Here is a 17,935-nt window from a genome sequence, read left to right as displayed (position 1 = left end):
CACCAACAAAATCAACAAATTCATTCGTAAGGCCAGTGATGTTGTGGGGGTGGAACTGGACTCTCTGACAGTGGTGTCTGAAAAGAGGATGCTGTCCAAGTTGCATGCCATCTTGTACAATGACTCCCATCCACTTCATAACGTACTGGTTAAGCGCAGGAGTACATTCAGCCAGAGACTCATTCCACCGAGATGTAACACTGAGCATCATAGGAAGTCATTCCTGCCTGTGGCCATTAAACTTTACAACTCCTCCCTTGGAGTGTCAGACACCCTCAGCCAATAGGCTGGTCCTCGACTTATTTTTCCACTTGGCATGATTAACTTATTATTATTTAATTATTTATGGTTTTATATTGCTATATTTCTTCACTATTCTTGGTGGTGCGGCTGTAATGAAACCCAATTTCCCTCAGGATCAATAAAGTATGTCTGATTGATTAGGGATAGTCAGCATGGCTTAGTGAGTAGTCATTCAGGTCTGACCAATCTTAATAGATTTTTCCGAAGATGTTACCAGGAAGGCAGTGGCTGTTGTCTACATGGACTTCAGCAAGGCATTTGACAAAGTTCCGCATAGTCAGGAAGGTTCAGTCATGTGGCATTCAAGAGGAGGTAGTAAGTTGGATTAGAGATAGACTTTGTGGGAGAAGCCTGAGAATGGTAGTAGATGGTTGCCTCTCTAACTGGAAGCCAGGGAATTGTGGAGTGCCGCAAGGATCGGTGCTGGGTCTGTTGTTACTTGTCATCTCTATCAATGAACTGGATGATAATGTGGTCAACTGGATCAGCAAATTTGTGGATGACACCAAAAGTGGAGATGTAGTGGACAACGAGGAAGACTTGTTATCAAAGCGTGCAGAAGGATTGGGACCAGATGGAAAAATGGGCTGAAAGGTGGCAGATGGAATTTAATGCAGACAAGTGCGAGGTGTTGCACTTTGGGAGGACCAACTGGGGTAGATCTTACACACTGAACAATAATGAGGAATGTGGTGGACCAAAGGGATCTGAGAATATAGCTCCATAATTCATTGAAAGTAGCATCACAGGTAGATAGGATCATAAAGAAATCTTTTGGCACATTGCCCTTTGTAGATCAAGGTACTGAGTACAGGAATTGCGATGTTATGTTGAAGTTGTATAATATGTTGATGAGGTCTAATTTGGAGTACTGTGTGCAGCTTTGGTCACCTACCAACAAGAAAGATGAAAATAAAGTTGAAAGAGTGCAGAGAAAATTTACAAGAATGTTGCTGGGTCTGGAGGACATGAGTTATAAGGAAAGATTGAATAGAATAGAAAGTTATTCCCTTGAATGTAGAAGGATGAGGGGAGATTTGATAGAGGTAACAAAATTATGAGGTGTATAGATAAAGTAAATGCAAACAGGCTTTTTCCACTGAGGTTGGTGAGACTATAACTAGAGGTCATGGGTTGAGGGTGAAAGGTGAAATGATTAAGTGGAACATGAGGGGAAACTTCTTCACTCAGAGGGTGGTGAGAGTGTGGAACGCAAGTAGTGGATGAAGTTCTGATTCAATGTTTAAGAGAAATTTGGATGGGTACATGAATGTGAGGGATATGTGGGGCTATGGTGCAGGCCAATGGGAGTAGGCAGTTTAAATTGTTCAGCATGAACTAGATGGGATAAAGGGCCTGTTTTTCTGCTGTAGTTTTCTATGATGTTATGACTAGTTTAGAGGTTGAGAAAGGATTTGATGGGTTTTTAGCATGTGACATGAAACTGATGGGGCAAATAGAGATACTAGGAGACTGCAGATGCTTGAATCTGGATCTAAAGAGAAAGCTGCTGGAGGAATTCAATGAATGAGGAAGCATCTGTGGCAGCTGACATTTTGAGTTGAGACATTTCATCTGGCCTTTCATTGCTGATGGGAGTTTGAGAATCAGGAGTTCGGGGTGTAAAGATTAGAGGTAGGTTCTTCAGAAATAAAATTGGATGACTTCTCCTTAGAAAGGGTTGGTAGTTTACTGGAACTTACTTTTTCTAAAGTGATTATTGATAAATTCAGTTTCCAATCACAGATTGATTACCTTTTGTTAATTAAGCCATGTGGATAAGATAAGTATATCTATTTAGGTCACAGGTTATTTGGTGAAGCAAATTCAAAGGACTATTCCCATTCTTAAGTTCCATTGGATGGGAAATGCCTGGAGCTGTTGTTAATTTAGGGATTGATCCTGACAATAGACAATAGACAATAGGTGCAGAAGTAGACCATTCGGCCCCTCGAGTCTGCACCGCCATTCTGAGATCATGGCTGATCATTCACTATCAATACCCAGTCCCTGCCTTGTCCCCATATCCCTTGATTCCCCTATCCATCAGATATCTATCTAGCTCCTTCTTGAAAGCATCCAGAGAATTGGCCTCCACCGTCTTCCGAGGCAGTGCATTCCACACCTCCACAACTCTCTGGGAGAAGAAGTTCTTCCTCAACTCTGTTTTAAATAACTGACCTCTTATTCTCAATCCATGCCCTCTGGTACTGGACTCTCCCAACATCTGGAACATATTTCCTGCCTCAATCCTATCAAATCCTTTAATTATCTTAAACGTTTCAATCAGATCCCCTCTCAATCTCCTCAATTCCAGTGTGTACAAGCCCAATCTCTCCAATCTCTCTGCATAAGACAGCCCTGCCATCCCAGGAATCAACCTAGTGAATCTACGCCGCACTTCCTCAATTGCCAGAATGTCCTTCCTCAAACATGGAGACCAAAACTGTACACAATATTCCAGGTGTGGTCTCACCAGGGCCCTGCAAAAGGACATCCTTGCCCTTGTACTCAATTCCCCTTGTAATGAAGGCCAACATTCCATTTGCCCTCTTCACTGCCTGTTGCACTTGCTCATTCACCTTCATCGACTGATGAACTAGGACTCCTAGGTCTCTTTGCATTTCTCCCTTACCTAACTCTACACCATTCAGACAATACTCTGCCCTCTTGTTCCTGCTTCCAAAGTGGATAACTTCACATTTATTCACATTGAATGACATCTGACAAGTATCTGCCCACTCACCCAGCCTATCCAAGTCTCCCTGTATTCTCCTAATGTCCTCTTCACATGTCACACTGCCACCCAGTTTAGTATCGTCAGCAAACTTGCTGATATAGTTTTCAATGCCTTCATCTAAATCGTTGACATAAATCGTAAAGAGCTGTGGTCCCAATACAGAGCCCTGTGGTACCCCACTAGTCACCTCCAGCCAGTCCGAGAAACACCCATTCACTGCTACCCTTTGCTTTCTATCTGCCAACCAGTTTTCTATCCATGTTGAAACCCTGCCCCCAATGCCATGAGCTCTGATTTTACTCACCATTCTCCTATGTGGCACCTTATCGAATGCCTTCTGAAAATCTAGGTACACTACATCAACTGGCTTACCCTCGTCTAACATCCCTGTACACCCTCAAAAAACTCCAACAAATTAGTCAAGCATGATTTGCCCTTGGTAAATCCATGCTGGCTCGGCCTAATTCTATTACTGCCATCAAGATGTGCCACTATTTCGTCCTTAATAATGGACTCAAGCATCTTCCCCACGACTGACGTTAGGCTGTTCTCTGTTCTCTCCTTCCTTCCCTTCAGGAACTGATCCTGAATCTAAGGAACATTGGAAAATGATTATCAATGCATCCGCAATTTCCTGAGCCACCTCTTTTAGAACCCTCGGATGCAGACTATCTGGACCCGGGGATTTATTAGCCTTCAGTCCTACCAGTCTACTCATCACAGCTTCTTTCCTAATGTCAATCTGTCTCAATTCCTCTGATATCTTATGACCCTGGCCCACCCATACATCTGGGAGATTGCTTGTGTCCTCCCTGGTGAAGACAGATCTAAATCAAGGACAGAATTAACTTGAATATTGGAGACTGTGTATCTGTAGGATTCTGCTGAATTTGTTTATTGTGATTGAATGCACGTGTCTCATGGTTGTGATGGTAATAGGTTTTTGTTGAACTTTCTGCATCTGATCTTTAGTTCTTTGAGATTTTAGAGTCTTTAATTTGCTTGAGATTTGTATTAGAGATGGTCCACCTATGTGAGCACATTTTATGTCCACGTTGTGGGTTTGGACAAGGGTTGGTGTTCTCTGATAAATTTATTCTGTTTTATCTTTGGGGGAGGGCAAGTTTACAGAGTTTGGATGTTGGACTCATTTTACAATGGTGGGGTGGTTCATGGGTCTAGTTAGGTCTGGTTGATGTTTGAGACAAACTTTCAATACATTGGCAGAGAAATCAGTGGTCCTCACAGCAGAAAGACACAAGAAGTTTAGTTTGGATACCTTTACGTGGGCCCTGGAAGAATAGGATTGCTCCTTAAAGCAAAGCAGTCGTCATGCACTGAAACTGGGAAGTGGTCACATCACCACTACTCCATGTTTAGTCTTGCAGATCAGCTTTACCCATTGTGAATTTAATATTTATCTGGTGTGTTTGGTCCATGGACATGATCTGTCTTTCTCTGCAGGGAGGGATAATCTTCCCATCCTTGGTGTAATTTATTCCATCTCTTGTGCACAGGCTGCGGCCACTGGACACAGAGTTTATGAAGGCGTTACATCAGAAAGTGAATATTGTACCAGTGATTGCTAAAGCAGACTCGCTTACCCCCATCGAGGTGAAGAAACTCAAAGAGAGGGTGAGAAGAGTCATTTATAATATAACAGTGTCTCAATGATAAAGAAGAACGTAAAATTCAGCTCCCACATGCTGAAAACACACCCTCCATATTACTATTATTACATCCAGGGAAGTATGACACATTATGGCCAGTGAACTGTGGCATTCACAGCCTAAATTGTTTGTCAATCACAGGTTAAAAATATCATCTGTTCTTACATTTACAACATTGACCTCTACACAATAAATGTGGGAAAATTCTCTACATGTGTCCTTGTTCACTAAAAGCTGAACAGACTCAATCGGTCCAATTACGAACCAATCAGTATTTTTTCAGTCATCTGCAAAGAAATAGTAAGTATCATTAACAACAGTGTCAAGCTACACATACAAACCTAGGGTTTACCAACATCCACATTCTTCCGCCCCTGCATTCATTACCTGGAAATCTCCACTTATTTTTTATGAATCTCTTTGTGGATTCCCCAGCCACTGACCCACCTAGCTGCTCAGTCTAGCATCTCTGCAATCCCCTTTGTGGTTAGTACTTCTAGTTTACCAGATTCTGATACATAGTTGTAAGCTTGTTCCTCACCCTGAACCCATACCCACACATGGTGTCAGGGACTTCATCCTCCATGAAAAGCAGAAGTTGCTGGAAATGCTCAGCAGCTCAGGCTACATCTATTGAGAAAGTAACAGAATTAACAAAATCACGTGGAAAGTTCCAACAAAGGGTCCTTGATTTTAAACATTAACTCTGTTTCTCTTCCCATGGATACAGCCTGGCCTGTTGAGTATTTCCAGCATTTACTGTCTTTTATTTCTGCTTTCCAGCGTCTCCAGTTTTTTTGACTTTTTGATTTTTTGATCCATCATGCTGAATGAGTCAGGGATTCTTGTTCTATATTCCCAATCTTTTTCCATTTTGTCCCGTTTTGATCAACATACTTGAACGACCACTCTGATCACTTCTTTGCTTAATTCTCTATTTTTGTCCTGACTCCTAATCACCGTCTGTCATTCTTGAAATTCATTGTCTCGTTACGTCAAACATCCTTGTTGTAATTGTTAGTTCCCAGGCAGTTCTATTTCTCTATTAACTTCATTATGTTTTTCCCTGTTCCAATGTAGATCAGAGATGAAATTGACCAATATGGAATTAAAATATATCAATTTCCAGAGTGTGACTCAGATGAAGATGATGAGTTTAAAAAGCAAGATAAAGAACTAAAGGTAAGATGAAATTCCAAGAGTGGGAGATGTAAGAAAAAGGAAGGTGGCAGAAAAGGAGGTCCTTTTAGAAAGAATCAGGATATAGATGCAGGTCTTGGGGAAGGGATATGTTGCAACAAAGAATATGCTAGAGGATTATGGGGGTGTGAGCAGCATCAGAGGAGAGAAAGTAATTGTTGACATTCTGGGTCAAAATAACAGTTCCTTCTCCTCACCCACAGGCACTGATGCTTCTCAACATGCTGAGTTCCTCCAGGAGATTGTTTGTTGCTCCGGATTCCAGCAGCTACAGGCTTTTGTGTCTTGCACGGGAATGTTGCAATGAGTAGTGCTACAGCAGAGCTAACTCCAGCCCTAATAGAAGAGCTCTGATTCAAGTCTTGTCTGGAGAAAGGGAGGTTTCCCAATTCAGTCTTCCCAGAGCTAAATAGGACCTCAGTCCCATCCTTCATTAGATTTGCTTGGGCCCATGATGGAAACTAATGTTAGGGTCTTGCCATAATCCACAAGGATTACAGCATTGCAAGGAATTTACCAAATTAGGAAGGACATTTGTTTCTTTTACTTATCTGTTGAAAAACAGATAATTGAGCTGACTGTTATTGGTAGAAGTAAAGTTCTGTGAGAAATTCTATAATTATAGCCCAGATTGACAATAAACCCAGGAATATCTTCCTTGACTTCCTCCCTGTTCTAGCTATATTTATTAATTGATACCATATTAGGAGAAATTAGGACAAGTCAGTCCATGGAGTAAGACTTTATTATACTGGTGCTGGTCCTATATCATGATAATATCTTCCAGTAGGGACTTCTACTGCACTTCATTCACCTTTCATTTTTATCATTTGTATTTAATGCAATATCCTGCATCTTCTTGATTACAGGAGAGTATTCCATTTGCAGTTATTGGCAGCAATACAGTGGTGGAGGCTCGAGGTCAGAGGGTCCGTGGGCGACTGTATCCTTGGGGCATTGTAGAAGGTGAGCAGGCTCTGGGAGCAGAAGGAGAGCCAGTCTAACCCTAGCCCTGGTCCTGGTCCAAAGTGGCTAGGAGATGTTGACATTTAAATCATTGACAGCAGGAGCAAATGCCCTACTTTCTCCTTAAGTAGAATTTTGTGCAAACATAATGTCTGTTCTGACACTTAAAAAAAATATAGATGACAAAATAATGGAGAGTAAATGTAAAATAAAGGGCATTTTTTAGTGGATCTGGTACCATTATCTGTAAGAAAATTGCCTGATACTGAACAAAGATCAAAAAATTATAGTATCTCACATTAATTCCCACTCATTTTACTTTAGTTAAGGCAACATTCTGGATAGAACCATAGAGCCATAGAACACTACAGTGCCAAACCATGTTTCTGCCCAGTCCCACTGACCTGCAGTGGGACCAAATCCCTCCATGCACCTCACATCTTGTCCAAGTTTTTCTTAAATGTTAAAAGCATTTACTACTTCATCTGGCAGCTTATTCCACACTCCCACCACCTTTTGTGTGAAGAAGCCCCCCTCCCCATGTTCACTTTAAACTTTTCCCCCTTCACCCTTAACACATGTCCTCTGGTTTTTTTTCTCCCCTGGTCTCAATGGAAAAAGCCTGTTTGCATTCACTCTATCTTTACCCCTCATAATTTTATATACCTTTATCAAGTCTTTCCCCATTCTGCTACGCTCCAGGGAATAAAGTCCTAACCTATTCAACCTTTCTCTGTACCTCAGTTTCTCAAGTCCCGGCAACATCCTTGTAAACCTTCTCTGCACTCTTTCAACCTTATTAATATCCTTCCTGTAATTTGGTGACTGAAACTGCACACAATACTCTAAATTCAGCCTCACCAATGCCTTATACAACCTCACCATAACATTCCAACTCTTATACTCAATACTTTGATTTATAAAGGCCAATGTACCAAAAGGTCTTTTTATGACCCTATCTACCTGTGACACCACTTTTAGTGAATTTTGTATCTGTATTCCCAGATCCCTCTGTTCTACTGCACTCCTCAGTGCCCTACCATTTACCTTGTATGTTCTACCTTGGTTTGTTCTTCCAAAGTGCAATACCTCACTGTATTGAACTTCATCTGCCATTTTTCCAGCTGGTCCAATTCCCTCTCAAACTTTGAAAACCTTCCTCACTGTCCACTACAGCTCCAACCTTTGTATCATCAGCAGATTTGCTGATCTAATTTACCACATTATCATCCAGATCATTGATATAGATGACAAATAACAATGGACCCAGCACTGATCCCTGTGGCACACCACTAGTCGAGGCCTCCACTCAGAGAAGCAATCGTCCACTACCACTCTCTGACTTCTCCCATTGAGCCAATGTCTAATCCAATTTACTACCTCACTATATATACCCAGTGACTGAATCTTCCTAACTAATCTCCCATACGGATGTTAGTATCAGTAACCATTATACAAATTTGCTTGGAAAAGGTACAAAGCATTCACTTTACTGGTAATCAATAATCCAAGCCCATGTGTGGATGAAAACAGGGTTGAACTACAGCTACTATTCCCATGGATACCATATAAACGATTGCACATTAGGATCGACATATTGGGTAACTAAAGGATTGATCTGCCTTGGAGAACTACAGTGTAACTTGACAGCAGCTGTTAGGGCACAAGAGGGAAAATATCAAAGAAAAGCAACAAAATCAGTTCACCATGGCAGATATAATATTTGCTGTACCTCACAAAATAGGAACAGATAAAAAAGGGGCATGTATACAGTATATTGATCTAATGACATCAATATCCAAATCTGGGGCGTGGAGGGAATGATAACAGATGGAAGAGGTACTGACAAGAACTCCTACAGTTGAATTTAGTTCCCATTTGTATCATTCAGAGGCAAAGTTTGGATTTATTGGGTAGTGTATAGTGCCTATAAAAAGTACACATCCCACCTTAGAAGTGTTCATGTTTTATTGTTTTACAACATTGAATCACAGTGGATTTGATTTGGCTTTTTTCTGCACTGATCAACAGAAAAGACTATGTCAAAATGAAAACAAGTTTCTACAAATTGGTCTTAATTTATTACAATTATTGAACAAAATACCTGGCTGCATAATTACTCACTTCCTTCAAGACAGTGTTTAGTAGATGCACCTTTGGCAGCAATTACTGCCTTGACTTTGTGTGGCTAGGTCGCCATCACTTTGCATATCTGCAATTCTTCCCCATTCTCTTTACAAAACCACCCAAGCTGTCAGATTGCATGGGGATCATGACTAAACAGCCTATTTCACATCCAGCCACAAATTCTCAATTGGATTGAGGTCTGGACTCTGACTTGGCCACTCCAGGACATTAACTTTGTTGTATTTAAGCCATTCCTGTGTAGCTTTGGCTCTATGCTTGGGGCCATTGTCTTGCTGGAAAACAGATTTTCTCCCTAGTCACAGTTCTCTTGCAGACTGCATCAGGTTTCCCTCCTGCAATCCCTCCTACATTCATTTTCCCCTCTACCTTCACAAGCTTTCCTGACCCTGCTGCAGTGAAGCATCCCCACATCATGATGCAGCCAGCACTATGCTTCATATTAGGGATGGTGTGTTTTAGATGATGTGCAATGTTTTGATAACACCAAACATAGTATTTAGTCTGATGGTCAGAAGCTCAATTTTGGTTGGAGCAGGCCGTAGAACCATCTTCCAGCTGACTTCAGACTCTCCCATGTACCTCTGGCAAACTCGCTGAGATTTCATGTGAGTTTTTTTTTCCCCAACAGAGGCTTTCTCTTTGCCACTCTCCCATAAAGTTGTGACTTGTAAAACACCCTGGGCAACAGTTGTATGTGCAGTCTCTCCCATCTCAGCAACTAAAACTTGTAACTCCTCCAGAGTTGTCAAAGGTCTCTTGGTGGCTTCCCTCACTAGACCTCTTCTTGCACAGTCACTCAGTTTTTGAGGACGGCCTGCTCTAAGCAGATTTACAGCTGTGCCATATTCTTTCCATTTCTTGATGATTGACTTAACTGTTCTCCAAAGGATCTTCAGTGACTTGGAAATTTTCTGCTATCCATCTCCTGACTTGTGCTTTTCAATAACCTTTTCTTGGAGTTGCTCAGAGTGTTTTGTTTGTGTCCATGGTGTAGTTTTTGCCAGGATACTGACTCACCAGCAGCTGGAGCTTCCAGACACAGGTGTATTTTTATTCCAATCAACCCTGACTGCACACAGGAGATCCCTATTTAACTAATTATGTCACTTGTGAAACCAATTGGCTGTATCAGTGATGATCTGGTGTGTCATAATAAAAGGGGTAAATACTTATGCAATCAATTATATTGTATTTTATATTTGTAATTAATTTAGATCAGTTTGTAGAGATCTGTATTCACTTTGACATGAAAGAGTCTTTTTCTATTGATCGGTGTCAAGAAAAGCCAAATTAACTCCATTGTGATTCAATGTAGTAAAACAATACAACATGGAAACTTCCAAGGGGTGGGGGGGGGGGGGGTGAATCCTTTGCAAAGGCACTGTAGTTCAAGGAATTGCAGCTAGATGTGCATGAAATTGAGCTGGCTAGGTTAAAGATCAAAGTATAATTTTCACCTTGGACACACAATGCAAATTGCACCCAAACCTGCATCCATTCAGAGAAATGTTATTATTTAATCTTCCAGTTACACAGATATCACAAAATGCAAAAACTGCCGTGAAGCAATGATATTGTGCAGTGTTTTAAATGCTAATTAATTATTACTTTTGAATTGATATTTATATTTTGCAAAGCATATTCCTTGAAATGTTTAAATATCTCAATAGTACTGTTAGATAACTACTGCTGAGCATGGGCTTATCAGACTCAGGAGTCGGACACATTTTAGCACAGTGTCAATGCAACATTCATGATAAAGTAATTCTAAGTTATGACTCTCATGAAAAAAGTTTTAGATGATTTGCAATTTGAAGAGAAACAGTGGTTAATTACACAGCATGATTGTTCAAGTTGGCCTTTCAGTACCATAGTTCCCTTATAAGTTAGTTTAACTGTTGGACCTTAAGAATATAAAAAGTGGAAGCTGGTGCAGGCCTTTTGACTTCTCATGCCGACTCGACTATTCAGTGTCAGCATGTCAAAAGTATAACTGCTGATACTTCGGGGTTACCTTTTATCTTCCACCAGTCAGAAGCAACCTAATATAGTAGCAACGTCTAAAATCTGACATGTGAAATGCTAAAAATGAAATTCACTATACAAAATAAAAGACAATTTATGTTGAAGGGCAAATAGCTCATCAATGATGACCATTTCCAGAGTCATTGGTGGGATTGTCTACCAGGCATTTCATAACATTGAATAATTTTTGCTGGGTTTTGGCTTCGTTCAGCATTATGCTGCCTCGGAGGCAGCTCCGATAATGTTCGAGCTCCACTTTGCCAGCAGGGCTTGAACCATATTTCGGCTGACATGCGTTTAAGTATTTTAGTCCAGTATGTGGGTTAGCTTTCCTTGCACTCATTATTGAGTGAAAACCCATAAAGCTCTCCCCTATGGCTTTGTAAAGAGATAGAAAATGTGTTCCTGCTGCATTAATCAGCTTGCAGATCCTCCTATTACTTGATCTGAGTGTAAAACTAATTGAAAACCTATCATTTGGTTAGCAGTAGAGAATAATATTGGGTTTCTTGTTTATGTTACCTACAGTGGAGAACCAGGCACACTGTGACTTTGTCAAACTGCGGAACATGCTGATACGAACACATATGCAAGACCTGAAGGATGTGACCTGGGACATACACTATGAGAACTTCAGAGCTAGATGCATCCAGGAAATGACCAGGTTTTTGTTTCATTCTCTCTTGCATTCATCTTCCCATCTGGAAACTAACTCTGTCAGGGAACTAAGGTTTGTCCTTTTGATTGATGCTACTGCAGGAACAGTGGTCTCTTTTCCACTAGTGACAGCCTGGCTCAAAGGTGCTTCCCTTCCTCCACCATCAACTCTGCTTTCAAATGCATCTCTTCCATTTCACGCACATCTGCTCTCACCCTATCTGCCCACCACTCCACTCAGGATAGGGTTCCCCTTGTCCTCACCTACCACCCCACCAGCCTCTGGGTCCAACATATAATTCTCCCTAACTTCTGCCACCTCCAACAGGATCCCACTACCAGGCACATCTTTCCCTCCCCCACTTCCTGCTTTCTGCAGGGATTGCTCCCTATGCGACTCCCTTGTCCACTTGTCCCCCCATCCATTTCCACCGATCTTGTTCCTGGCACTTATCCTTGTAAACGGAACAAGTGCTACACCTGCCCTTACACTTCCTCCCTCACCACCATTCAGGGCCCCAGACAGTCCTGCCAGGTCAGGTGACACTTCACCTGTGAGTCAGTTGGTGTGGTATACTGCGTCCGGTGCTCCTGGTGTGGCCTTTTATATATTGGTGAGACCCGACGCAGACTGGGAGACCGTTTCATTGAACACTTACGCTCTGTCCACTGGAGAAAGCAGGATCTCCCAGTGGCCACACATTTTAATTCCATTTCCCATTCTGATATGTCTATCCATGGCCTCCTCTACTGTCGAGATGAAGCCACAGTCAGGTTGGAGGAACAACACCTTATATTCTGTCTGGGTAGCCTCCAACCTGATGGCAGGAAAACTGATTTCTCTAACTTCATTAATGCCCCTCCTCCTCTTCTTACCCCATCCATGATTTATTTATTCCCCCCCTTTTATGCTCTCTCTGCCTATCACTCTTTGCATGTTCTCTGTCTCCCTCTGGTGCTCCCCTCCCCCTTCCTTTCTCCCTAGGCCTCCTGACCCATGATCCTTTCCCTTCTCCAGCTCTGTATCCCTTTTGCCAATCACCTTTCCAGCTCTCAGCTTCACCCCAACCCCTCCTATCTTCTCCTATCATTTTGGATTCCCCCCCCCCCACTTTCAAATCTCTTACTATCTTTCCTTTCAGTTAGTCCTGACGAAGGGTCTCGGCCCGAAACGTCAACAGTGCTTCTTCCCATAGATGCTGCCTGGCCTGCTGTGTTCCATCAGCATTTTGTGTGTATAGCCTGGTTCTTGTGCTGGCTTTCTGTCTTGAAGTGAAATACAATGGATTACAGTTAAATGAGACTTATGGGCCCAGTATATTTTGGCTCAATTAAGCAGCAGCCCCATTAGCTGAAGTTTCAAAGTTAAAAAGGTATAGAAAAGAAAAATGAGTAACAAATTGTGTACTCAAATGAAATGTAGAATCAATTAGAACACTACCAATACTACTGAAGTATTATAAAATTTATTATTTCCTAATACTTATTAATGGAGGAATTCATCCACATTGCATTCTTTTGACTGTAAATGAACTGCACAGCCACCTTGTGCAGATAACAGACTGCCTTCACATAACGCTGTTGATGATTGCATTCTCCAAATCTTCATTATCATTGTAACATTTGAGATGATTGTCAAATCTTGAAATTCTTCATAGTTTCTAACATTACTGACATCTCTAAGCCCAAATGCTTGAAACCGCAATGAGCAAAATAATTCTGAATTGTCTTACTGCTTATTTCTCATTGACTATCAGCCACAAAGATCACTGCTATTTGAACATGAACACACACAACTGCTGCTATTTAAAAACTGTTCACTTGAAACATGGCGTTGTGTTGGTGTGTGTAACGGCCATGCAAGGGCACAGGACTAATGCTAGCTAGAAGCTGTTGGGTAATAGTTTTCTGCCCCAATGAAGTGGCATAGTGTCCCAAGTAAATGAAGGAAATCCTGGTTATTTTCTCAATTAGTGAATGTTCTTTGAGAGTTGTCCTAAATAAGCAGCTGCCCCTTTTCAGCATGGCCCAATTAAGTTTAATCCATAGTAAGTACAAATGCTGACATTTGATGCATTTTGTTAGTCTTATCATTTGCCTTAGTACATGGGCAGTGACCCAAGTGCAACTCTTCATAATTTGTTACATTCCTACTTTAACTTCACTAAGCATTGACAAGAGCAAAGGGAAAACCTGCACTATATTTCACATTTTAATTGAAAATATATCAAATTATATTTTGCATGGATGAGATGCCATAGATACTGCATCAGCCACATCATGTGGCTCATGCCTTAAACAGACATGTGGTTTTTCATCAAAAATAACATTTTTAGGCATTGAGCGGGTCGAATTTCCAGTAATGTCTATATCAGTCAATTAACTCATTTCCTTGAATTTCCACCAGTCGTTTGCAGAGAAGTTCAGAGAACTTCTTGTAAGAACTCCTCTCATGGTTTCCCAGATAATTGAAAAGATCAAAGAGAGGCCCTGAAGTTCTTTTGCAATATGGGTGGGATATTCGCAGGGGATCAATACAAGCCTTCATGTTGATGTTTAACTGTTGACACTTTTTTTCTGGGAGTTTCATTTACTTCCTATTGATGTAATGAAAGTGTGGACTTCAAAGATCAGAGAATTTTCTGTTATTTCCAGTGAGACATAATAAAGTTAAAAATCTAGCAAATAAAAACCACTGAGTTTTCCTTACTTTCACTTATACAGTAAATTGACCCAGGAAAACCGAGCAGAAAGTCCTCTCCCCATACTACCAGTGCCAACTCCAGATGCAGAGACAGAGAAATTGATCAAAATGAAGGATGAAGAGGTGAGTGTCCGACATGCAAAGTCCAGATCATGTAGCTGAACAGTCTGTGGAAGTGTGAGGTCTATTACTAGCGGCCATCTGTGTGAGTGGGCTCATCAAGAATGACTGTGAGCAGTATTTAATTTTGTTTGTAATAGAGATGGCAGGAAGTACTCATTTGTTAATTAATCCAGATGAGACTTTTCCATGAGTATCATGATTATGGATTCACCAACAATGGGCAGTACCATTCAAATGGGAATGGTGGTGAAATTTTTTTCCTTCTCAGCATGAATTCATCCCCAGCGCTCCTGAGTAGTGGGGACTTATAATGACTATTTGTCTGACCATAGGAAACTGCTGTTTCTACTTTCTGCTGGAAATGATCCTTTCCCATTATAGAATATAAGTTTGATTTTGGTATTGCTATCATATTTGATTTGGTATAGATATTGGTTTGTTATTGTCACATGTACTGCAATACAGTGAAAAGCTTTTGGTCATGTGCCATCCAGACAGATCAATTGAATCATCAAGCTATATACAACTTGGTTTAGGCTGTACTTGGAATATGTGTTCAGTTCTGGTCACCCCATTACAGAAAGGATGAGGAGACTTTGGAGAAGATTCAGAAATGGGTCACCAGGATGCTGCCTGGATTAGAGGGTATTAGCTATTCTCAAGGATAGAAATGTTGAGTGCAGGAGGGCATAGTTTTAAGGTGAGAGGGGGAAAGTTTAAAGGACTATCACAGGAAGAGTGATAAGAGTCTGGAATGTAATGCTGAAGTGGTGGTGGAACCAGATGACAGTGGTCAGGTCAACGTTGTGGCCAAACGACTGCACAAATGCTGGTTGAGGTTTTTAAATAGGCACATGAAAATGAAGAATATGGAAGGAAATGGATCATGTGCAGGCAAAAGAGATTAGTTAACTTTGGTCTCATACTCGGCATCACCATCATAGGCTGAAGGGATGTAATTCACTATGACCGATGTTCAAAATTCCCTGCTTAGTGCTGGCTGCAGGACAGTGCTGTAAAGTTTCCAGAACTTGACACAAATGCAGAAGTCCCCAGATCAATGGGTGAGCTCCACCAGCCATTTTCCCTAGCATCCTGTCCTCTGTTGACTCTGAGATCTCACATCATTTGCAGAGGGGGCACATGGAAATCTGCTCAGAGATCAGGTGTAGATCACATTTGTTCTATATTCTAAAAGGTAGAAGTCAGACAGATTTGATAATATCAGGTTGATACAGATACCAACTTTAAAGTTTGAGTAGCAAGTAAAATATTACTCTTTGCTCTCTGACTTGTCGACAGAACCAAGTTGTGTCTAGGGAACCTGCATGTCATAGATAAGAGATAATTCCTCATATCATCATCCAGTCTTCATAGAAAGTAAATATAATTTAAGGGTTAGATTGATCTTGGAGTAGGTTAAAATGCTGGCACTACATCATGGGCAGAAGAGCCTGTACTGTACTGTGCTGTAGTATGCTTATATAACATGCATTTATATCTACTCAGCTGTCTTGGATGTTTCATTTTCTTACTGTCACTGTTCTCAAACTCTAGGCTCTCATTATCCCAGTGTAAGGATTGTGTGGATGCTGAACTAGAGTCAATGATGGAGGAAGTATTACTCCAGTTTGTTACTAATGTGCAGCAGTCCCCAGTGCAGCTCATTAATTGTACCTTCCTTTCTGCAGCTCCGGCGAATGCAGGAAATGTTGCAAAGAATGCAGCAGCAAATGCAAGACCAGTGATTGATGGACTGAAACTGAGCAAAGAACAAACACTCACCATTTCAGCCAAATCCGATGGGAATGAGGAAGGTGACACCAGGCACAGGGCAAGCCCTGGGGGAAATGCACTGTACAGAATGTGTCATGCGTTTCCTGCTATACTCTAGAGACAGCTTAAGGGTCACCTAGTGTCTGACCTACCCTGTATGGTGCCACCATATAATTTACATATCCTGCTTGTTTGTTTGGGTTTGTATTTAATATCTTGTCAGTACAATTTAAGAACATTCAGAGGCATATCTACGTCAGAATGCTTATGTGGAAAATACTCTTTACTAATAAATGTTTTCAAATGTGTCTCACTTCAGGCAGTGGGCTTTTATTAAAGGCAAGGGGCACATGAGCAGTGATCATTTGGTACACGTTGATAAACTCAGAGAAAGGACAAAGATTATAGCTTGCATTTTTCTCTGCCATTTGCCCAAGGTTCTACCTGGTTTACAACAGGAGACTGGAAAAACTCGTGGACACTCCAGGACCAAATTGCTCTGATCAGCCTGGAAGCCTGCCCTTCAACTTCATCATTAGAAAATAAAAATTTTAATTCCATGTCATTTACCAGCACCATCCCATATCCCTTGGTCCTTTAAGGTCTGAGAAATGAGCAAGCTTGATAATGAGAACTTTTGATTTGTCTTCTATCGTACATAATACCATAAGACATATGAGCAGAATTAGACTATTTGGCCCATCAGGTCTGTTTTACCATTCCATTCTGGCTGGATTATTATCCCCCTCAACCCTGTTCACCTGCCTTCTCCCCGTGACCTTTGACACCCTTACTAATCAAGGACATATCAACCTCTAATTTAAAAATACCAAATGACTTGGCATCCACAGCCATGTGTAAGGAATTCCACAGATCACCATCTTCTGATTAAAGAAATTCCTCTTCATCTCTGTTCTAAGGGGATGTGCCTTTATTCTGAGATGGTGCTCTCTGGTCCCAGACACCCCACCATAGCAAACATCCTCTCCCTATCCACTTTATCTAGCCCTTTCAATATTCAATAGTTTTCATTGAAATACCCCCTCATTCTTCTAAACTCTAGCAAATATGGATGCAGGGCAATCAAACATGCCTCATTTGTTAACCCTTTCATTGCTGCATCATTTTCATAAACCTCCTCTGGTTCCTCTCCAGTATCAGCACATTTTAGATAAGGGGCCCAAAACTATTCGCAATACACCAAATCAGACTGACCGATTCTTTACAAAACCTCAGCCTTACATCTTTGTTTTTATATTCTCGTCCTCTCAAAATGAAGGCCAACATTGTATCTGTCTTTTCTTTAAACACCCATTCAACATGAAAGTTAACGTTTAGGGAATACTGCACAAGGACTCCCCAGTCCCTTTTCACCTCTGATTTCTTCCAGTTCAGAAAATAGTCTAGGCCTTTATTCCAGCTATCAAAGTGTATGACCATATATTTCCCTTCACTATATTCTATCTGCCACTTCTTTGCTCATTCTCCTAATCTGTCCAAGTCCTTCAGCAAACTCCCTGCGCCTCCACTTAACATTTTGTACAAAGATTCTCGCAGAAACTTTTTGTGTCATGTCAAAAGAATGATCGATTCTTGGCTCTTTTTCATGGCTTCTGACTTCTG

The 17,935-nt window shown here is 41.1% G+C and overlaps 1 protein-coding gene across 5 annotated transcripts in view; it reads left to right on the top strand.

The window, feature by feature from the left end:
- Positions 1-16,620, top strand: part of septin5a (septin 5a) — a 118,215-nt gene extending 101,595 nt beyond the window's left edge. For all 5 annotated transcript variants that reach the window (XM_059983181.1, XM_059983180.1, XM_059983183.1 and 2 more), the window contains 6 exons: positions 4,561-4,678; positions 5,794-5,895; positions 6,783-6,879; positions 11,581-11,716; positions 14,434-14,536; positions 16,228-16,620. In XM_059983181.1, coding sequence (XP_059839164.1) covers positions 4,561-4,678; positions 5,794-5,895; positions 6,783-6,879; positions 11,581-11,716; positions 14,434-14,536; positions 16,228-16,284 — 613 coding nt within the window. In that variant the 3' untranslated portion in view covers positions 16,285-16,620. The remainder of the gene's footprint in view (positions 1-4,560; positions 4,679-5,793; positions 5,896-6,782; positions 6,880-11,580; positions 11,717-14,433; positions 14,537-16,227) is intronic.
- The last annotated feature ends 1,315 nt before the right edge of the window (positions 16,621-17,935 follow it).

The sequence above is a fragment of the Hypanus sabinus genome, chromosome 10 (genome assembly GCF_030144855.1).
Source record: "Hypanus sabinus isolate sHypSab1 chromosome 10, sHypSab1.hap1, whole genome shotgun sequence".
Taxonomy (NCBI): domain Eukaryota; kingdom Metazoa; phylum Chordata; class Chondrichthyes; order Myliobatiformes; family Dasyatidae; genus Hypanus; species Hypanus sabinus.
This window is presented reverse-complemented; position numbering and strand designations above follow the sequence as displayed.